The sequence below is a fragment of the Vigna unguiculata genome, chromosome 11 (genome assembly GCF_037176805.1).
Source record: "Vigna unguiculata cultivar grain cowpea cultivar isolate G323 ecotype 2 chromosome 11, ASM3717680v1, whole genome shotgun sequence".
NCBI classification, from domain to species: Eukaryota; Viridiplantae; Streptophyta; class Magnoliopsida; order Fabales; family Fabaceae; genus Vigna; species Vigna unguiculata.
The window spans coordinates 40,157,854-40,180,574 of NC_140802.1; the positions used below are offsets into that span (position 1 = coordinate 40,157,854).

General features: G+C 34.4%; 1 protein-coding gene, 1 long non-coding RNA gene and 1 other non-coding gene across 7 annotated transcripts; 1 reads left to right on the top strand and 2 right to left on the bottom strand.

Moving 5' to 3' along the window:
* The first annotated feature begins 1,764 nt into the window (after window positions 1–1,764).
* LOC114169277 (DDT domain-containing protein PTM-like) lies at window positions 1,765–13,240 on the top strand. Of its 2 annotated transcripts, XM_028054352.2 has the most exons (10): window positions 1,765–3,051; window positions 3,715–4,410; window positions 4,602–5,826; window positions 6,543–6,828; window positions 7,717–7,841; window positions 7,941–8,404; window positions 8,509–8,537; window positions 11,116–11,685; window positions 11,757–12,719; window positions 12,804–13,240. In XM_028054352.2, exons 1-10 carry the CDS (start codon window positions 2,240–2,242, stop codon window positions 12,830–12,832), a joined length of 5,199 nt encoding a protein of 1,732 aa, XP_027910153.2. In that variant the 5' UTR covers window positions 1,765–2,239; the 3' UTR covers window positions 12,833–13,240. The 2 variants fall into 2 exon arrangements, with proteins under 2 accessions (XP_027910153.2, XP_085525237.1); XM_085669111.1 differs by having other exon boundaries at window positions 1,766–3,051; window positions 11,757–13,240.
* LOC114169278 (uncharacterized) lies at window positions 13,217–17,199 on the bottom strand. 4 transcript variants are annotated; one of them, XR_003600879.2, is made up of 3 exons: window positions 15,669–17,132; window positions 15,487–15,593; window positions 13,217–14,137 (listed from the first exon to the last, which is right to left on the bottom strand). It is a non-coding gene; the product is annotated as an uncharacterized LOC114169278 (long non-coding RNA). The 4 variants fall into 4 exon arrangements; XR_003600878.2 differs by having other exon boundaries at window positions 13,217–13,744; window positions 14,043–14,137; window positions 15,487–17,132; XR_003600875.2 differs by having other exon boundaries at window positions 13,217–13,661; window positions 14,043–14,137; window positions 15,487–17,131.
* A 3,492-nt stretch (window positions 17,200–20,691) lies between these two features.
* On the bottom strand, window positions 20,692–20,773 carry TRNAS-GCU (transfer RNA serine (anticodon GCU)). The gene has a single exon. It is a non-coding gene; the product is annotated as a tRNA-Ser (tRNA).
* Between the last annotated feature and the right edge of the window lie 1,948 nt (window positions 20,774–22,721).

Sequence of the window (22,721 nt, forward strand, 5' to 3'; positions counted from 1 at the left end):
ATCATATATGTAATATACATTGATTGATCCCGAAGTGTATATACATTCACTTTAAAAGGTACTAAAAAAACTTTTATACTATTCTCTTCTAAGTTCAACTCTTATACCTCATAAGCATTTATACATGTATTCAATATAATGAAATTCCATATACATAATAAATAGAGTAAAATACCAAAAATCCGTGTAATAATATTTTAACTTTAGCTCATATATAAAAATAATCAACATATACTTAAAATGTTAATTCATTCATTCATCAACTAAAATCAACACATAAATCTACATACATACAACAAATTACATATACTTGTGCTTTCAAGAATACCTACATTAAATATATCACTCCTTCAACTTCTCACCACATAAAGAACTTTTAATCTACTTATTTGAACACTCAATGTAGTTAAAATGTAGTTGTTAACACATATTTGTCTACTTAATACATACATAACTACAAATGTTCACATTTTATCCCATATTTATAACATCAACTAATATAATGTCATATAGTCATCATTAGTAAACATGCAAATAACAATTAATCAATTAAAATAATTCAAACCCATAATATAAGATTATTTCTTGATCATAAATTATCACTTAAATTGTCACTTGAGTGACATAATCTCGTTTGAACGAAATTTAAATATAAAATAAGCAGATGCTTTAAAATTGTATAACTTGAGTGAGAGTACTATCATTTGATAAACCAAAGACCAAAATATTCTTTGAGAAAAAATATTTCATTTGAACAAAAAGTAAACCAAAACATAATTACATCTAATAGATTAAAAACATTTATATCATCTATCAAATAACATTCACTTAGATTGAACTCACAATTTACTATATAACTCAATTCAATACACATCTCACTTAAATAAAACTATATTTACTTATTTAGCTCATATTTAAAACTCAAACTAAAACATATACAAAGTTTTCATCAACCATTAACCAACAATCTAACTATACCAAATTATTATTATAAAATCATTCACAAAAGTACTCACAACTTTTCTTCTTAGTATTGCACATACATGAACATAGTTATTTATATTTAGTTTCAACTAGATTCTCAAATATAATTCACTAATAACAATTCATCAAAGATAGTTTCCTATACTTAAAAAGTGATTTGGTGTCCAAGCAATAGTTAGAAAAAATCAAAGAAAACCAAAATTCTAAATATCTAAACCAACACTTCAATTAAAGGTTCAACCAGTTGAAATAATTACATTTCATCACCAACTAAACAAATTTAACCTAATAAAAACTATAATTAGAAAACAATATGTTGAATTTAGTCTATTTTATCGTTTGTTGTAAGGCTATTTCAACTAAACATTAACTTTTAAATGATCTTTTTAAACAACAATTGTTTGTATGAAGACAATTATTACATGTAAATATCATACTCACTTCAAAAATAAAATTCCACAAGAAGTATAAAATAAATTAACAAAGAAACTTAGAAATTAAAAAAGCTGGCACGGAGACCCAGTATATTTTCATCCTTAATTATCAATGGTTGATAACACAATGAGAGAAAAAAAACTACAAGGAATACCTTTTAAATCTGATGCTTTCCCGGCAAAATGGTTACAGTTTTTTATTTATTTTTTCATTTGAATTAAAATTTCAATTTCATAGGATGGTGAGTTGAGTCAGCAACAGCACGTAAGCACGATAACGCGTCAAAAGATCATTTGTTTTTCTTACATATATACCTTCTGAAATGGAGCTGACTCACTTGTGTGGGTGTTCAACTCGGACTCAACGAGTCAACACACTTCCGACTCGGTCTAGAAAGAATAACCAAAACGCGACTCGGCCACTGAGTCTAGAACAAACCAAATCAAATTCATTGTTCTCTCCAGTGTGCATTTTCTTCATTAGGGTAGGGTTATCCCTTCCATTTCTACTTCTCTCACACCTTATACCCCTAACAACCGCACTCTGCACCATTTATCTTCAACTCTTCGCTCAATTCTCGAACCCTATCTACATCTTCTTCTCCATTTCCAATATCCAATCTCTCAGAATTTCTTTCTCCATTTCCCCAATTCTTCGTCAATCCTCACTTCGATTTTCGTCTTCACTCTCATTTATCTTCAACTGTTGCTAGCTGCATACGCCTCTGCAGGATCTGATTGAACCCTAGCTTTTGAATCAATTTTGTGCTAGAAAGCCTAAATCAAAGGAAATTTTATCTTAGGGTTCTAATTTTCCTAGGATGGAGGCGCCCGTAGCGAGACCGAGGGGGCGTCCGAGGAAGAGGAGAAGAAATGATGAGGAGAATGAGAATGAAGCAAAGAAGCTGGCGTCCATGGGGACGCGACCTGTGGCTTTGGTAGGAAGGTTCGTTTTGAAAAATTTTCCCAGGAATGGAGTGTTCCTAGGAAAAGTAGTGTACTACGAAAGTGGTCTTTATAGAGTTTGTTACGAGGATGGGGATTCAGAGGACCTTGACAGTGGTGAGGTTCGTTCTATACTAGTAAAAGAGGGTGAAATTAATGGTGATTTGGTGGGGAGGAAGGAGAAGTTAGAAGAATTGGTGTCAAAGAATGGTGGAAAGATCGGAATTGGTTCTAAGAAGGGACCAGTTGAATCCACTAAGGAGGAATCTGGGGCTGGAGTTTGTGAATTGAAGGATGGTGGATTGATTGAAAAAGATGAGGAAGAAGGTGATGAGGAGGATGATGAGGATGTCAATTCTTCGAGTGATTCTGGCACTGGCCTGGGAATGGATTCTGGTGCTGAGGCTGAGACCCTGCCACCACCACCTGAGTTGCCGGTGTCATCAGGTACCATTGGGGTTCCTGAACAATGTGTCTCACTGGTGTTCTCTGTATATGGATTCCTGAGATCCTTTAGTATACGGTTGTTCCTACAGCCGTTTACTCTGGACGAATTCATCGGTGCCCTGAATTACCAGGTCACGAATTCTCTGTTTGACGCAATTCATCTGTCGCTGATGAGAGTTTTGAGGCAGCACCTTGAATTCCTCTCATCAGAGGGCTCAGAGCGAGCATCAAGATGCCTAAGGTAGTATAACTATTCGTATACTGCTGTGTGATTGTTAGCTTGCTTACACTTTTATCATAGTTATCAATTTTAGATTTGGAATGAGGATGTAGTTGGCAACTCCTCGAACACTTTAGCAGGATAGCAATAGAGTTGTTAAATAGCTGATAATAGTGCCTTTGTGTGGTGGAGTTCTTTGCATCTGCTATTCTTGTTCTCTCTGGCAAGCCTCTGGCCAATTTAAGTTTTGAATCGATATTATGTGAATTTTTGTCTACTTTTAGTTTTAGTTGCATGCAACCTAAAGTTTACATATGTCTGAACCATATATTTCAATTATATATGTCATATATAATTGATATAGTTGATTATTGGCTTTCTGCCATTTTCTGCTATGTAATATGAACTAAATAAATAAAACAACATTGTTTTAGGGCTAAGAATGGGTTTTTTGGAGTCTATGCGAGACTATATGATGGTAGTGCTGTTAAAGCACGCAGTAAGCCACTATTGCTGCTGCGATGACTGCTATTGAATACCACTCTGCTGTTTGAATCCCATAGCAACTGTCTAAAGTTACTCTCTGCTACATTGCAATGGCACCACTGCAGTCTGTTTATTGACTCTATTTTATTTGGCAAAGTCGTTATATTTGAAAAGATATTTTGTTTGATGTATTTGCAGGTGCAATGAATGGAGCTTGTTGGATCCAGTGACATGGCCAGTCTTCCTTATACAATATTTGGTAGTCAGTGGACACTCAAATTCTCATGAGTGGAAAGCATTTTACCAAGAGGTGTCCACTGTAGAATATTATGTACTGCCGGTTAGTAGGAAGCTGATGATATTGCAAATTCTCTGTGATGATGTTTTGGAATCTGAGGATATTTTAAATGAAATGAACATTCGGAGAGAATCAGAGGTTGGGATTGATGATGATGGAGAAGATATCCTTCCTACAGAAGTTGGGCATAGAAGAGTCGAGCCAAGATACACCTTTACTTCAGCGTCTGAGGATAAAGAAGCTACAAAGTTTGTTTCAGCTTCAAATGCTGTGAACCAACCTGGAAGCTTTATTTCATATTCCAGAGGTACAGAAAGCACTGAAGATGGTGGTGATGATAGAAATGGAGATGAATGTCGCCTCTGTGGCATGGACGGGATCCTGCTTTGTTGTGATGGGTGTCCCTCTGCTTATCATTCAAGGTGTATCGGTGTGTTAAAAAATCATATACCAGAAGGGCCATGGTATTGTCCAGAGTGCAAAATAAATATGTTGGGGCCAACCATTGCAAAGGGAACATCACTTCGAGGGGCTGAAATATTTGGGAGGGATTTGTATGGGCAACTCTTCATGGGAACTTGCGAACATCTACTTGTGTATGCTCAACATCTTTGTGCTTAATTATTTTTTTGTTTTGTTATGCTATCAGTAGGTGGTATTTCTGACACTAATGAGATTTGAAGTTCGGTTCTAAAATCTTTAGACTTGAAACTTCGCTTAATCTTTTTTTAATCACTTCGACTTCTGATGTCATATACTTATGATCTTGTAACTTGGCTTATTGCAGGCTGAATATTGGCAATGCTGAATCTTGTCTTAGGTACTACAATCAGAATGACATCCCCAAGGTTCTCCAAGTGCTTTATGCATCCTTGCAGCACAGACCAATATACCATGATATTTGCATGGCAGTGCTTCAGTATTGGAGTGTTCCAGAAAGTTTGTTGTTTCATTCTGTTTCAAGTGGAGCAATTGTGAACTCAGCAAATATTAAGGAAGAGACAAAGCCTTCTCCTTTTTTACTTCCTCCAGTGGGTGAAGGCAATTTGATGAAGGAAGAGTATCCATTAACCTCTGCCAGTACAGCTTACTGCGACAATATGGTGCCATCTCTTGATGCTTCATCAGTTGCCCCTCCAAGTTCTGCTCTTCAGTGTAATGGCAATGGTAGCAGTAGTGAGTACCCTGTTGTGACTACAAAGCTTCCTGAGGGCACTAGGATCGAGTCCATCCTCTCAGCTGATTCTGCTTCTGTTTCTGTTAGTCATCATTCCAACATCAACCATAGAAATTTTGATGATAGGCCAACAGTGGTAGATCCTGGCAAGTGCTCTTCAGTAAATGGTCGATTTAGTTATTATGGCCATGCAAACCATACCGGGTTTCCCATAAATATTTCTTTCCAAACCAAGGAAAGCACTCAAGCTAGTTTCGAAAAGTGTGAACGCAATGTAACCAATAGTTTTGCCTACATGGGTTTCTCCTATAAGCCTTTGTCGTACATGAATTACTATATACATGGTGAATTTGCTGCATCAGCAGCTGCTAAATTTGCCCTTCTTTCCTCAGAGGAATCTAGGTCAGAGGGCCATGTGTCAGACAATCAGAGGAAATTGGCATCTGGAAACACTTACTTGCAAGCAAAAGCATTCTCATTAGCTGCCTCACGTTTCTTTTGGCCAAGTTCTGAGAAGAAGCCTGTGGAGGTTCCAAGAGAAAGGTGTGGTTGGTGCATTTCTTGTAAAGCCCCTGCTTCAAGCAAGAGAGGATGCATGTTAAATCATGCTGCTCTAAGTGCCACAAAGAGTGCTACGAAAGTGCTTGCTGGTTTTTCTCCTATAAAAAATGCGGAGGGAGTACTCCCTAGTATTGCAACCTACATTATGTACATGGAGGAATGTTTACGTGGTTTAGTAGTTGGGCCCTTCCTAAGTTCAGTCCACAGAAGGCAATGGCGTAAGCGAGTGGAACAGGCCACAACATTTAGTGCTATCAAACCACTTTTACTTGAAGTAAGTGATTGTTAAAAAATGAATTTGTTTTAATGTTATATTTTCTGGTTTTTCTAATAGCCATTCATTGTTGATGAAGTCACATGTTAGGAATTTAGTTAGTTTAGGATTTGTTTTGGCCTATCTAATTTCCCATATAAATTATACTTCCTGCAACAGTTGATGATGATTCAGATGCCAAAAGATGCTGAGTGACATAGATATGATAAAGAAAAAATTGAGAATGATGTCACTCAGAACTAAATTAGACGTCTCTGTGACTTCTTTTCTTTGTTTAATGAATTTACAAGCTTTATACAGCTCGCTATTTCTTTTGTTATGAAATTCAGCCCTTGCAACAGGAACTAAATCACTTATAAAGTAGTTATTTAAGGATGCCTAGCCTTTGATTGCCTTGCTGCTTTAAGTAACTTTATTTACTTGAGTAGATTTTGTATAGCGTGTTTGTGGCTTTATTCAACCAATACATGTGGGCTTATATATCATGGTGGTTGTGTTGATGAGTTGATACGATGTATTAGTTTTACATCACTTTTTATATCTTTGGACTTGTCCTGTCTACTTGACTGCTTTAAATAGTTTAGATGCTGATGTTGCTGCCTGTCAATGTGATCCTTTTCCAGAATTGTGTATTATCATGCCTATATTAGGAATATCTCATCATGACATTTCTTGCTTGTTCCATCTGAGCAATTTTGTTAATACTTCATTTTCAGCTCGAGGAGAACATTCGGACAATTTCTTTCTGTGGGGACTGGGTTAAACTGATGGATGACTGGTTGGTTGAGTTTTCCATGGTACAAAGTGCCACATCCACTCTTGGAACAGCACAGAAGCGTGCACCAGGTGGGAGGCGTTACAAGAAGCGGTCAGCTAATGACGAAGCTACAGCTGAGGGTTGCCCTGAAAATTTTGTGTGGTGGCGTGGTGGCAAATTCACCAAATTTATATTCCAGAAAGCTATCTTGCCAAAATCCATGGTTAGAAAAGCAGCACGACAAGGTATTTTATTTTTAACCACACAATATACCTGGATATAGGAAATATAAAATAGCAATGAAGTATAGATGGAACTTCAATTGCATGCCAGAATTAGGTCCTTCCTTATAACTAGAATTAACAAGAGTCCGGGAATGAAACTGAAGCTGAAAGTATAGAATATGTCTCTTTGCCCTGGAATTTTTTGAGTCCTGAGTCTCCCCCTTACTTCCCCTTTGCCCTCTATTCCCTTTTTATACAGGCCAATCTCTTGTTCCATGAACAATTAACATAAACTGTTATAATTGATAGATTCTCAACTAATTGATCAACTTGCTTGTATTGATAGATTCTCAACTAATTGATCAACTTGCTTGTATTGATAGATTCTCAACTAATTGATCAACTTGCTTGTTAAGCATCAGAACTGGGTTCAGCAATGGGCACTAGTGATCATCTTCCTAATTCTTCCTTCTAACATCCTTTTTCCATATTCACCTTTTGGGGTTGGGTGAGGTCTAAGAATGAGCTGTATTGAGGTCAAATCTTTTAAGCTATAGAACCAAGCTCAAAGATCAGCTTGGCCTGACTTTTTAATTTATTGTTATGAACTAATTATTATAAATTATATCTTAACATATATTTTTTAATTAAAATATCACATTACCTTTACATGTTAGTTGAGATGACTAGTGAGCTTGAATATTGTTGGGAGTAAGATAGCTGAGTGTTCAACATACAATACTCACCTTATATTGTCAAGATTCAGATGTTAGGTCGAGTCAGCCTACAAAGCTTATTGAATTTTACAATTTGGTTGTTTCCTCTGCTTCCCTGGACTCGTATTTGTGAATTCCCTTTTCTTTTTTTAATTATTAGTGAATAAAATGTTTTCTTTATTATGGGGGACAGGTGGTTCAAGAAAAATTTCTGCCATTTTTTATGCTGATGGCATTGAAATTCCCAAAAGAAGTAGACAACTTGTTTGGAGAGCTGCTGTACAAATGAGTAGGAATGCATCGCAACTGGCACTACAGGTTTCCTTATTTTCCTTTAGTTATATGTCAAGCATTGGCCGTAACCTTGTTTGGCTTGCAAGCTTGTTGACCCAGTGAATATTTGATTATTTGCATCAGGTCAGATATCTGGATTTTTATCTCAGATGGAGTGATCTGATTCGTCCTGAGCAGAATATCCAGGATGGAAAAGGTCAAGAGACTGAAGCTTCTGCTTTCAGAAATGCAAATATTTGTGACTCTAAACTGGTAGAGGGGAAAAATTGTTATGGAATAGTTTTTGGGAGTCAGAAACATCTTCCTTCTCGGGTGATGAAAAATGTTATTGAAATAGAGCAAGATCCAAAAGGAAAGGATAAGTATTGGTTTTATGAAGCACGAATTCCTTTATATTTGGTGAAAGAGTATGAAGAAGGTAAGGGAAACATGCCATATAATGAAGAGCAGCACTTGAATACTGCATCTGGGTTGCATAGAAAGCGGCTAAAAACTATCTGCAAGGACATATTTTTTTACCTTACATGCAAGAGAGATAACTTGGATGTGGTGTCATGTTCTGTATGTCAGATGGGTGTTTTAATTAGGTAATAATCCTCTTTTCATTCATATCTTCTTTCCTTTTCCCATTTTATTCTTTAAACCTGTTTTCTCTAAAGATCTTAATTCCTATCTATGTACTTTGATTCAGGGATGCTACCAAGTGTAATGCATGCCAAGGTACCTCTGAATGATCCATCCTTATTATTTACTCTATTTTGCTGTCCTAAATATCTGATTGTTGTGAAATTTATTATTTAATAACTTCTCTATAAATATAACTATACATCCATTTCTATATTATTGACATAATAGTTAATGCTAACAAAAGCCCCACGTTGGTGGGATCAATTGGTAGCCTTCTACCAATTGCTATAAAATGGGAGTTGTCTCCTCTTTTCAATCATCTTAAAGCTCTTCCTCCCATTTTGAATGTTTTTGAAATTTTGAGAAAAATTAAGAGATTTAATATTGTATTTTTAGTTTAAGAGAGAGTGTGGTATTGCTCTCGCTTTAAAATATAGATAGATATTCTCTAAGTTATTGTATTCTTTTATTTTTTATTAAAGAGAATGTGGTATTGCTCTCCCCTTTGAATTTATAGAGAGGTGTTCTACCTTTTTCCATTTAATGGAATTTCATTTTTGCCTGATGTGAGTTGTGTTATTCTTACTCATCTCTATTGTCATGAGTTAATATTCTGTCACTCTAGTACGTAACAGAACTGGTGTCACTCTAGTACTGTGTGGCATTTCTAGGAAAGTTAAGACAAGGAAAAAACTTCATTAGTTCATGGTCCATCACAAATGTTGAAATAGACAATACTATTCATAGTGGAGAAAATTCTTCCAATAGACAATAATATTCATAGTATTTTTTGGAACTTACCTGGTGGATTATTTCATTAGTTCATGGTCTATCACAATTGTTTGAACGGACAATACTATTCATGATGAGAAAATTCTTACCGTACTGTGGTTGCAATTAGTATGATCTTCCACATAAGAAAATAATTATTCTTGTTACTAGATATAAAGTGTCGTCATTGAAAGTGGGCACGTCTAGGAAAGTTAAGACAAGGTGAAATTTAGTATTGAAATGTGTTCACTTGTGATTCATCTCATTTCCTGAGGTCTTAGTATATGCCTTTGGGTTGCAATTAATATGATCTTCCACATAAGAAAATAATTATTCTTATTATTAGATATAAAGTTTGGTAGTGCGAAAGTACATTTCTAAGAAAGTTAAAACAAGGAAAATTTTTGTGTCCCTTAGTGATCCATCTCTTTCTTGGCAACTCATCGAGTGTATTAGTCCATAGTCTATCACCATTGTTCAAATAGACAACACTATTCATAGTGGAAATTGCATAAGCCTATTTAGTTGAAAAATTTTGTATGACACCATGATGAAGGGCCTGAAGAAAAAATTATTTTTTGCAAAGTTCAAGGGGTATGACATGCGAAGAATATATTTTCCATTAGGCAACTAGACAACCTTAGGTGGAAGATCCATACTGAAGGTGAGATCTTAAAGGTGGTAAGAGGAAATTGGTAATGATGAAAAGCATCATATAAGATTATGATCAATCTATACATGCTTTTGGGAGATACATTACAAGATGTATTAGTTTGCTAAAACAATTATTAGAAGCAAAGACACACTGGACTAGATCCATCATGATAATCATCATATTCCTAGGAGGAGCAAAATATTTTGTATTAATCATTGATGATTACTCTAAGAGATTGTGGGTGTACCTTTTTAAGAAGAATTTTAATATGTTTCTATCATTCAAGGAGTTTGAAGAACAAGTACAGCCTGAAACTTAAAAAAATATTAAGTGTTTGAGTACAGTTGCAATAGGGGCACTAAGAGTTGGTTATTTGCATATGTAAGAGATTTTATTTTTCATTCAGAACAAAACACATAAGTATATAGGTATCACTTTGTTCAAGAGGTAGGAAAGGAAGAAATTATGAATATGCAAAAGATTTACACCAAAGAAAATCTAACAAATATTATGGCACAATAGGTTCGCATTGACAAGTGTGTATGTTGTCAATCCTACCATGACCTATAAATGTAAGCAACTTAGATGATAATAAATAAAGTTAGTGTATAGATTATTTATTAACTCAATCAAAAATCTTCGATTAGGAGAATTGTTAAGGAAAGCACCTCGTTGGTGGGTCAATTGATAGACTTTTTACCAATTGCTATTTAAGGGAGTTTGTCTCCCCTTTTCAATCAACCCAAATCTCCTCCTCCATCCTTTTTTAAAAGGGTAATGATACATGGACACTCCATGTTTTGTTTTACATGTACATAACACTAATAAAATTACATTTTTAATTTCAAATATAAAACAGTTTAGGAAGAATTAAATAGAAAAGTAAATATATTACACTTTTTTACGTGTTGGATAGGTGTAGAAAAATCAAATGGTGTACATATACCATTTTCCTTTTTAAAATGCTGTAGAAATTGCGAGAAAAAGAGAGTCTCTTTTAATGTTCTCGTAGTAGTTGAATTTTACTGTTTTCAACGCTTTATCGTTTTACCCTTGAATACATGCAGAGAGAGAGATGTGATAATTTCTGGTATTCTTTCGCATCTCTTGTTTAAGTTAAACTTATGTTCTGGTAATTAACAGTTAGACATAAACAAAACTTTATATTGATGTTTGATATTTAAAATCCAAGCATTTGTATTATTCTTGTTCATGAATGTAATTTTTTCCTTATGGGGGTGCTAGGCTATTGTCATGAGGGTTGTTCCACAAGTCAAATAGTCTCTGCAAATGAAGTTGAGTACTTGATCACGTGCAAGCAATGTTACCATGCCAGATTACTTGCTCAAAAAGAGAATAGTAATGAATCTCCAACCAGTCCATTACTCCTACGAGGACGAGAAAATAACTCTGGTACAGTTTTGAAGAGATCAAAGCCTAGAACTCTTGATCAAGTACCGAAATCTTCCAAGACAAAGGCTAATAATCCCATGAAACAAGTTACTCCTGCGACGAGTTTGAAAAAAACAAAGGCTAAACGCTCTGAACAAGAACCAACTACTAGGATAAATGATAATCATCTTGACATGCAACAAGTTGCTTCTGTGGAAACTTCAGCTGCAAAACGCCATCGCAAAAATTGTTCTTGGGGCATTATATGGAAAAAGAAACATAATGAAGATTCAGGCGATTTCATGCTCAGGAACATACTTTTAAAAGGGAGCTCGAACATACCAGGACTAAAACCTGTTTGTCACTTGTGTCGAAAGCCATATACGTCTGATCTGATGTATATTTGCTGTGAGACATGCCAAAGTAAGTTTTTGTGTAGTAAATAATTTATGAAATACTTTATACTCTTTTATCTGATATGTTTTGCTTTTCAGATTGGTATCATGCTGAAGCCGTTGAACTTGAAGAATCCAAACTTTCTAATGTGTTGAGCTTCAAATGTTGCAAGTGTCGAAGGATAAAATCACCTGTTTGTCCTTACTCTGATTTGAAGCCTAAGAGACAAGAGGGCAATGGCAAAAGGTCACGCACAAAAGCAAAGAAAGAACAACATTCTGGAGCAGATACCGATTCTGGAGCAATCTCTGATATGAGAGAGTGTGAAGCTGCTACTCCGGTCTTTCCTTTATATGATGATACTTCCGCCTTTTCTGCGGAGGATCCTAGTCATGTCTTTCCTGATGAGGATCCTACTCCCGTCTTTCCTGTTGAGGATGATCCTCTTCTTTTCTCTCTCACAAGTGTTGAACTGGTAACAGAACCCAAGATGGAAGAGGATATGGAGTGGAACGGTGTCTCTGCACCAGGGCCTCAGAAACTACCAGTGAGAAGGAATGTTAAGAATGAGGGTGATGATGTTTCTTTTGAAGGTGTACCTTTGGATGCTGAATTCTCTACCTACCCTGCCGAGGAATCTACACCGTTGGAATATACCTCTGGTGTTGACTTTGACAACAAGCTGCCGAATGAGTCTCAAAATGTAAATTACGATGATTACATGGATTTTGAACCCCATACCTACTTCTCTGTAACAGAATTGCTACAGTCAGATGATGGTGGTCAGTTTGAGGGTGTTGACATGTCTGACGACTTGTCAGGATATATGGAAAATTCTACCACCAACACCACCCTTGGTCCTGAACCGTGCGATGCTAGTTTGGCAGATAAATCAGAACCTATGACTTACACCGGCCATAGTTGTATGCAATGTTCACAAATGGAACCAGTACCTGATCTCCGTTGTGAGATTTGTGGGATTTTGATTCACAGCCAATGTTCACCGTGGGTTGAATTACCATCGCTTGGAAGTTGGAGGTGCGGCCATTGCCGGGAATATGGTAATAACTGATCTGTTGATTTTTTTATAGTTCGCCGCCGCCAAGAAACTGAGAAGTAATTTTGTGGTATATGAATCATGTAAGCTGGTAGAATGCTTAGCTCTGCGACCTAAGGGGCACATGATCAGAGGTGTGTTTTTCAGCCTGCAGTCGATGGATTTCGTTGTTGATCTGGAATCATGGCATTACGGCGGATTTTTGTTCCCTAGTTGCCGGGAATGCCGTTCCCATTTCGGTCCACAGGAAATTGCTCTGAACTCAGAGATAAGCAATATTTTTTTACAATGCTTCTCTGATACATTATTTGTATAGATTAAAAATTAAAATTCTCATTTTTTGGAGTTAGGTCAAGTTAAGAACTTGTACCAAATTTAAAGCGAAGCTTTTATAATGCGTTCACTTTCACTGCTTAGGATTTTGCTATTAACAGATGTAAATGGAGTGCGCTTGTCCGCATTCTGAAATGCTTTTGGGTGTTCATTGCCGAACGAGACCTGTAATAGAGAACTAGCATTGCGTCAGACTTGGGATAGTTGTGCTTTTTGATGTCACTGCGCATACAAGTTTTTTGTTCGTCTGTTATGAAGCCGATGATTTAAAGCATTTTAAAGGAAATACCTACCCTAATGAAACTAATTTTAAAGAGAATGACAATACTACTGTTACAATTTGTACTACCAAACTATCTTTACAAGCTGTACCACGAATAAGTAATCCAGTAAAAGAGCAATATAAGAAAATGACGAGTACTTTCTGCAGAAAGAATCCAAAAAATGCCGACCAACCCAGAAATAGCTCACGGTTTTGTGCAATCACTGGCTTGAGGATCGTACTTGTCGAATTAAGCTGTGGTATACGTTCACCTCAATTTGGGCATAGAACTGTAGCCAGCATGTGTCAATGCTAGAGGAGTGCTGGTTTGTTGGGCCATTTGATGTTCATCTTGTAAAACCAGTACGATAACAATCAATTAGCAAAAACAGTCTCGTATCTCACATCCCTGTCTGCATGCTTACAGGAAAGTACTGTGCAGATAGACAGCAGGAAAAAAATGGAAATAGATAAATATTTGCTTTAAGTCAAATGGTAGTAGCTGTTGAATATGCCTGTTCAGGCAGTGGAAGGGGTAAAACTCCTCTAACGGGCAAAATCAACAAAATATGCAACATTTAATTAACTCACTCAAAATTAGTATAACTGAATTGGCAAACATACATACTTAGAGCACAGTTCTTGAAGCTTTAAAAGATGGTCCAGAAAAGGACCTCCATCAGGGAAAAACATTTCAATAGATATAGATAGGTAAAGGCCGAAGAAGCTTACTTAGGACAGATGGAAGACGAGGGTTTTTGACTTACAAAAGGAAACAGGTGAGAATGAAGTCACATTTTGAAGCCCGGGGGTTCATTATTTGTTGCCTGTAAAATTGAAATTTAAAAGCTTATATTACAATATTGTGATATTTCAATTTCCTCACAACAAAGATCAGAATAACATAAAAGAACAGTTTTCTATCAACAAAAATTGCACTAAAACACCGACAAGACCTTCAAGCAAAATCAATACGATAAAAGATCAGATTACATGGTAGACATCATGAGAGATGTCTCAAGATAATATGTTTTCATGTTAAATGTGTTGGCCATCAGTTCGGTTAGAGGGAAAAAATCCATGATTTGTCATGTTAGGAACATAAAACAGTTTTAAATTTATGTACCATATTGTTTCAAATGAAGAAGTCAAGAACAGCTATATCCCTGTTTGGGTTCAGACTAATGATTTCAATCGGAAATTGCACCCATGCAACCAAAGGAGAAATTTAAACAAAAATTGAAAGCAAAAGTCAGAGTACCAATGAGCCCTCTACTCTGCTTTAACACCAATCTGTTGCAAATACATAAATGTAGAGAACACTAAGAACATAGATATCTACAGCAACCTTGAGCCTAACTTAAAATAATGTTGTGACCATAATGGCAAAACCAAATAAAATGGTAAAAAATGAATTTAGTCCTAAAAGTCTAATGCAGCATTACTTGGTTCCCTGAAAGTGTAATTTCTCTTTCTCTATCACTTCAGTATCGTCCTTAGAACCCTCTCACCTGATACACTTACTGTCATTTTGTTCCCTTAACATTGGCCTGCTATCATTTTAGTCTGAGTTTAACCATTTTAGTGCTTAAACTTGATCATTTACTATCATTAGTTCATGAAAGGGACTAAAATGAAAATAAATGGTTAAATTTCAAGACTAGAATCACAGTAAGTGGTTAAATTTAAGGAATAGAGTTTAAGGAAAGAATGTCAATAAATGATAGAGTTTAAGGACTAAAATAACAGTAAATGCTAAAATTCAGTAACCAAAATGATTGTAAGTGTATCAGGTAGAGGGATTTTAATGACAGGACTAAAATTATTTCATATACCTGTTTTCAATTTTAATACTTTCAGGGTCTAAAGAGACTTTTTACCCTAGATAAAATTACAGAGTGAATATTTGCCTGCTTTTAATTAAACATTGCATGGCCATACTTCAATGTAAAAGTTTAGTTCAGATGCAAAAACAAAAGAATGACAATATACAAAGGGACAAGTTCTCCTTTCAATAGGGCTGACATTAAGATACTATATGAGGGAGAGTGGTACAAATAATAAATGCTATTACATGACCACAAGGCCAAGTCCCAGAAAAGATTAACATATTTTCCCTATGGCACTGGTACGTTTCATTTCAACTAATAATATCATTGCAGAAAGTATTTATTACCAATCTCAGAAAGTCATCATTTTCATTGACCAAAGGTGATGTTACGATGTACCCAACTTACAGCCAGCTGTTGCAAATTTGGCATTCCATTACCTCTATTGTATTATCTGCCATTTCAAGATTATTCTGGGGGTAGCAACAAGTCATTATAGAAAGTTTTGTCATGAGAGGATAAAATTTACCAGCTTTTCGGGATACTTGGGAGTAGATACTTGAGAAACAGCTTCCATGTGACAAAATTTCACATCACAGCCAAATATATATATGTAAAGAGGAAAAGTAGAAAATTAATACACATGCGTTACAAAGACTTGAAACGTTACAAAAAAAAAAAAAAGCAATTTCGCCTGAAACGTTAAAATACCTAAAAATTGTCAGTAAAGCCCGATAGTTTGTCATATGACATTCACAATTCCCTCCCACCATGTGATAAAAAGCCCCAAAACAAGTAAAAAAATTAAAGTTTACTGTTACTACTTGAAAAGCATTTAACGGAATCTGACGAAACTAGAATCATTGACTCTCTACTAACTGAAAATAACACAAAAGTGCAGTGCGACGGCAGACAAATACAACCTAATTTTCAGAGTTTTAGGAACCAATTACAGGCTCACCGAACAATTCCCGCACTCAATGTCAACTACACCAAGGTTTCATTTCGAACGACTTTCTTCAGCACTTATCGAATAAGTACTTATCATGTAGGCACTTATGTATAAAATACTTTAATTATCCAAGAGATGCGGTTAAATTGTTTTCATAAGAGCTTATTTTGAAATAAGATAAAATTGCTTAAGGACATATCAATATAAACCCTTTTCATAAACTCTTCCATACACATGAACTAGTGCATATGTCATTAGATAAGTCCAACTAAGCAATAAATAAACTATTTCAAGGGGAACCTAACACCCAAGCACAAACTAACATAGTAAGTAATCTATACTTGCATTCCAAATCATGTTGGATTAAGCAGCAAGGTAAGCTGATATTCAACAAATCAAGGACCAAACAATACGACAATTGACACCTGAAAGGATGAGAGAAATTGCTGATCTGTCTACTTACTCCACAAGACACAAGTTAACACAACGGAGTTTATCTCACACCAGTACCAAATACTATTCAATTCATGCAACATGTTGTCAAACATTGCAAAACAAACATTAACAACAATTTCCCGCATGAAACGAACACCTGCATTGACATCACAAACTGGGAAAATCAAGTTCAAACTCCGCGAAAAAACAAAAAAAAAAGGCACGATTCGTTAAGTCGAAAATGCGATACAGAAACCCTAACCTAATCGTTTATAAAACGAGCTACTAGCCGACGTGAAGGCTTCGGCCAATTACTGATCTCTCCGATGAAGACGGAGAGCCCTGTGGTGCCAGACAACACCATCAACGGTCAGATCCACCTCCGCGATAGACCGGAACGCCGCCGTCTCCCTCATATCCGGCGAACACGTCCTCCGGCGGCGTGGATCCGCCAACGTAGGTGCAGTTTGATGAGATTCTGATTCAGCTCCCATTAGGAAAGGAAAATGCTCAGAGAGAACGGAGAGAAAGAAGAAAACGAGAGAGGAACACGATTATTACTATTCCTGTAACACCTGCAATTTTGCTTCATTATCGTTATTTTTTCCTCACCTAATAATGATTTTATGTTTTTTTTTAATTATTAAAAGAACAATTTATAAATTAATGATTAATTTTTAATTTTCTGATTAATTTTCTTGATCAGTTTTTAAGGATAATAGCTTACTTGATCAAAGTTAAGAATAGAAACTACACTTGGAATTTCTATAGCATAATACAATATCCTTATCATTTCTATCACACTAATTTGTCATTATTCTATTATTAGAATTTGATTCACAAGCTATTGTATATAGAGAAAAATTATAAAAAAAAAAGAAGAAGAAGATCTATTTAAGGAAAATAAATAATTTTTAATCATTGAATGTGAAATATATTAGTTATGTATAAATAAAGAATCATTTTCAATCAATAATTTCAATTATTACTTAAATTTATTTTTTATCTTTCTTTTGTTAAAGCTCCCTTTTCTTTTTCTTTTTCTCTCTTGATTTTGGACTTATTTGTCTGGAATTAAATCATTGTTCCATTGTGTTTCAATACTCAGTAGTCTGCTTAAAAATAATACAATAAAATATTACTTTATTATAACTTATTTAAAGAATAGTGTGGAGATTTTATCATATTTGATCACATTATGCTTATGTTTATCTTATAATTATTATATTCCAGTAAACTTAAAATATGTAGAGGTTGAAATTTTCGTGATGTTATATGTAATCTATAATACCCTTCTTTTCCAAGTTTTTCCAAAAATAGAAACCCAACCCCTTCTCTCTCAGTTTCTCTGCAAATTCAACTCTCTCCCCATTTGTCTCTCTTTCAAACCTTGCTGCCATCTCACAACCTCTTGATTCTTGATCAGGTTCTGGAGAAGAAACCACACCTGAGTCTCCTGCTGCCCCCACTCATAGCCTCTCTTCTTCTAGGTAAGCCTTTCTTTGTGGTTTGAAGTTCAATTTCGAAATTCAACTCGAATTCCTACTTCCATTCAGAGTTTAATCAGGTGTTCATCCTTTTCATGTGGCTGGATGATGAATTCTTCTAGGTCAAGCTGAGGAATTCTGCTCCCCCTCACTTAGGTTGTCTTCACTCAAGTATTCACCCAAAAATAGGTAAGGGGAGCTGACTTTTCACCCAATTTTCGTATGAAATGTGTTCATAAGTGATAGAATAGCTTGACTATGTGTTTAATATGTGTTTGGAACTGCTTGTGTGTGAAATTGAGTGTTGGATGAAGTTGAGCGAGCCTGCATGTGAAGAACAAATGAGAAATCCTGGTAATTTTGCCCAGGCGAGCAACTCTCGCCTGAGCGAAAATACCAGAAGATCACCTCTGTCACTGCGCGAAATCTCGCCTAGGCGAGCTGGAGTCGCCTGAGCGAGATAACTTCTCGTCTAGGCAGCCAGTTTAGCCTGAGCGAGAGTTCGCCCAAGATTTTTATTTTACCACTGTAAGAGGTCTCGCCCAGGCGAGAGCAGCTCGCCTAAGCGAGACAAACTCTCTAGCTTAGGCGAGACCCTCTAGCTTGAGCGAGATTCACTGCAGAAATTGAGTTTCTTCCCTGTTTTGATTAATTCCAGCTGTATTAATTGAATTGGTGTGATAATGGTTAGTCTTGTATGTGACTCTTATGCATGATAGTCAGTGTGATTGTGTGGAATTGGTCTGTATGGTTATGTGTTGGAGTTAGGATTTCAAGGGAAATTCTAAGGAAAATGGTTTTAGTAAATGTAAGGACATGAGGACTCATATTGATGGCATCCTGACGCTCCTAGTAACCATTAAGACTCATTTAGAGTATGATGGATTACGTCGGGGGGAGTAGCAGGAGGTCCTGGTCTATGGACCCGATCCGTCATAGACATAATGGGGCTTACCTTGAGAGTGGTTGGGTGAATACCCCTTGTGCCTAAAACTCTGCAGAGTTTGGGAACCGTCATAAGTTCAAGCCACCAAGAGCTCCAATGTCACTTACATAATTCGGATATCGAGTCTAGAATGGTGTTATGGTTGTGATGAATTGGATAATTTTGATAGTTGTGTGATTAACCCTGATTAATGCCTAACTATCAAAAGTTCTTGATTTATTCTTGGTTCAAGTTAGCTTACCCTTCTTGCATGTTGTGTGTTCTCTGTGTCTTCTATTTTTGCAATGATCGTCCTTATTGAATGGCGTGAACAGATAAAGGTGTAGGTGAGGATACACCACTCCTGGACAGGAGTTGAGTGGGTTCCGGGACGTTTCCAACAGTAGGTGTAATCTGTTATTCCTCATAGATGCTTAGGATGTTTTGTAACCCTTTTGTTTAGTATAAACAGTATATAGTATATGTATAGTTATTTTGAGGATGATTGTATTGTACTTTATACTGGCCTACTTCTATCAATTGCTTTTGAATTATTAAATTTAATATTTTGTTTAATAGTATAACAACTATTAATATTATAATGAAAAAACTTAAAATTTGTAGATTAAAGTAATTTGTGTGTTTTAATTAAATATTTCAGGATCATATTGATAATAATGTTGTTTAAATATGAAATAAATTGAAAATCACTCTTGACAGAAAAAAAAAGCTAAATATTTTGTTTTTCTTTATCTGTCGGTTATTTTACTATTTTCAAATGTATTAGTTTGATCTAAATTTTGTTTAAAAAGAAATTAATATAATTCATTTTCTTAAAATGTTGTATTAGTTTATGAGTGTAGGATTGATTTAGCATCGAATGTCTTACAATTTGATTTAGCTTATATTTTTATGTTCCATCATGAATTGCTACTCCATGAAATTATACATACCAACACCTTAATTGTCTTAAATTATAAATATCTTCCAATGGTTTTATGCAATAAAAAATTTTACATTTAAGGATGTACAAGAAAAAAAAATTACAAAACAAAAAATAGAATACAAACTCTACAAATTAAGTTAAATCCTAGTTTTGTTTTTTAAATCCTTCCTTCATTAAGTTAGAGTCTACATGATCGAACTATACTATTGGTGTTTGTTTTAGGTCAAACAAAGTTTTATGTAACTTGTATATAATGAAATCATCCCATTCCTTTTTATAACTTTAAAATTTTGACGTTAAAATTCACAACTTTTGCGCATGATTTCTGTAACATGAAACCATTTTTTAAAATATTTCTGGAAACTCTTATAATTTTTTAAGTTTTTTAGAAGTCGTTTACTCTTTCCAATGAATATTCTTTTAAAGTTGTTGAATTTGTCCTAAACTGGTTTTGGTTAGTTTAAAATGTTAAAAAGTTTTTTTTTTTTGGAAAAATAAAATCATAGAAATATTATTTTAGTCATTGTATACGTCAATGGTTTTTCTCCATAGTTTTGCAGTCTCGATTTATATTTTTCCGTAAATCTAATTTTTAAATGGTGAAATATAATTTGAACATTGTAAGATTTAAAATAATTAGTTTTATGATTGTAAAATTTGAAAAAAATAAATGAATGTGATGAGTAAATATAATAATGTACCCTGGATTTTCATCAAAGTTTTATAAGTTGTTAAACACTTTTTCTTTTAATGTGAAAAATAGAAAAAAAAAAAAAAAAAAACAGTGAAAACTTTAGCAAAGTTAAACGTCGCCTGAGAGATTCGAACTCTCGCGGGGAAACCCCATGTACTTAGCAGGCACACGCCTTAACCACTCGGCCAAAGCGACGTCATTGCTTTAAGTCTATGCATATATATATATATATATATGTATATATATATGGAGAACATTAATTGCTTATGACTATATATTTTGTGTTGGTTTTTTATTTCAAGAAAACATATCACGTTATTTTGGTTCTATATATAAATAAAAACATATTCTTGACAATGTCATTTGCAATATTTATTTAAAATAATTTAAAGAAACAAATTTGGGGACATCTTTGGAAAAGTATAAAAAATGTAAGATTCACCTTCTTGTAGGTGTGTATCTAGAAATTTTAGAACTTAAACAATTATTTAAGAGACCTCAGTGTGATATAAATTATCAAGCTATACATTGGTTTGTTCATTTTTTTTAATTATAAATAATTTATCAGAACTTATTAATTAAGTAATTATAATATATAACTCTTAATAAATAAAATGACTGGGTATTAAACTTGTCTTGTAATGTCATTAATATTTTAAGTAATTTTAATTCTGAAATGATTCTTAATTACGAGAGCAGTGATATGCAATACTTTCATTTAAATAAAATAGTTATTTTTTTATCCCTTTTATTTTCACATCATATATAACACCTATATTTATATATCTGTATGTGAACCACAAATTAACGTCCAACACCAACCTTTTTCCAAAAACAATGGTACTCTATAAACAACATATTTTGAAATAATGTAATCTTATGATAGTTATTTATAAATCGCTCATTAGGAAAATAACACAATATTATGATATAAAACATGAATTGAAGAGTTCATTTTAATTTAAATTTAATTTTCTTATGTTAATAAGTGATTTTTTATTCTCAACTAATTTTAAATATCTTTATCATGGTAATTATAACCGTCACATAGAAGTATAACTGAAATGAAAATTTTAAGAGTACCTTAGAGTTTTAAATAAAATAACTTAATTTTCTCATTTTTCTAATCAATGTAAAATTTATAACTTATACTTAGATTTTTTTCAAGTGTGAGTTAACTCCATTTTTTTTCAAATGTGAGTTAACTTTTATCATGGGTTTAATATGAAATATTCTACCCATTTATTTCAACACATTTTTTTATATATTAACTAATGTTAGGTTTAACACAAGACATAGTGTTCACTAGTATCTGTTCAATCAAGATAAAGTGTACTGGAATTTTTTTATTTGGAAAGATTTAAGAGAGTAAGCAACTCTAATATACACGAGTTGTGTATATAAAACACTAGAACTGTGACATTTGTTCACATTTTTCATGTATACATAAAATTTTCCAAGTGTACCCAAGTTCACATCAGTTAGACCCACACAATTATTGTGGTTGAATTCTTTTTCAATGCACCCGCTCATCCATACCAAGTACTAGGTGGTTTCACCGATTGTCACATGGGACGGTTATAGGAGCTGGAACCGCATTGTCACTGTCCAATGCATGGAGACATATAGTTATTGTGGGTCCAATTGTGATTATTCATAGAAGAACACTTACGGCAAGTCATATTTTGGTTGCTACTTGATATGTGATATAACCAAAAATTTAAATTTAAGAACCAAATTTTATAATTAAAAATATTTTACAATTTTAAATATTATGTGTTCAATAACTTTGCCAAATCCACCAGCAATTAATGACTCTGGTATTGGTTAGAAAAGAAACCCCTGGCTTTCCATATTGAAGTATGGTATCGCTTGGTTAAGAGGAAACACTGTGATCCATCAAAATAGATAGTTGATGTAAAGATTCTTGCTGGGTTCTTCTTCCAGCTAGAGCTTCAATCCTTTTGCTCTAATTTTAATAGTGTTCTAGAGACCAACTTAGGCATGTCCTTTTAATTAACTTCTTTCTGTAAAATTTAGATTTTTTGGAAAAATAATCAATATACATTTTTTATTATAAAAAGTGTGTCAAACATATTTTTAAAAATTCCACCGTCCTCTTTTATAAAAAGTGTCATAACGG

Excerpts from the sequence above, each read along its gene's own strand:
- LOC114169277 (XM_028054352.2), top strand. The coding sequence starts at position 2,240 with ATGGAGGCGCCCGTAGCGAGACCGAGGGGGCGTCCGAGGAAGAGGAGA. Across the intron at positions 4,411-4,601 it reads ACTTGCGAACATCTACTTGT|GCTGAATATTGGCAATGCTG; the intron begins GTATGCTCAACA and ends GGCTTATTGCAG. Across the intron at positions 11,686-11,756 it reads TTGCTGTGAGACATGCCAAA|ATTGGTATCATGCTGAAGCC; the intron begins GTAAGTTTTTGT and ends TTTGCTTTTCAG.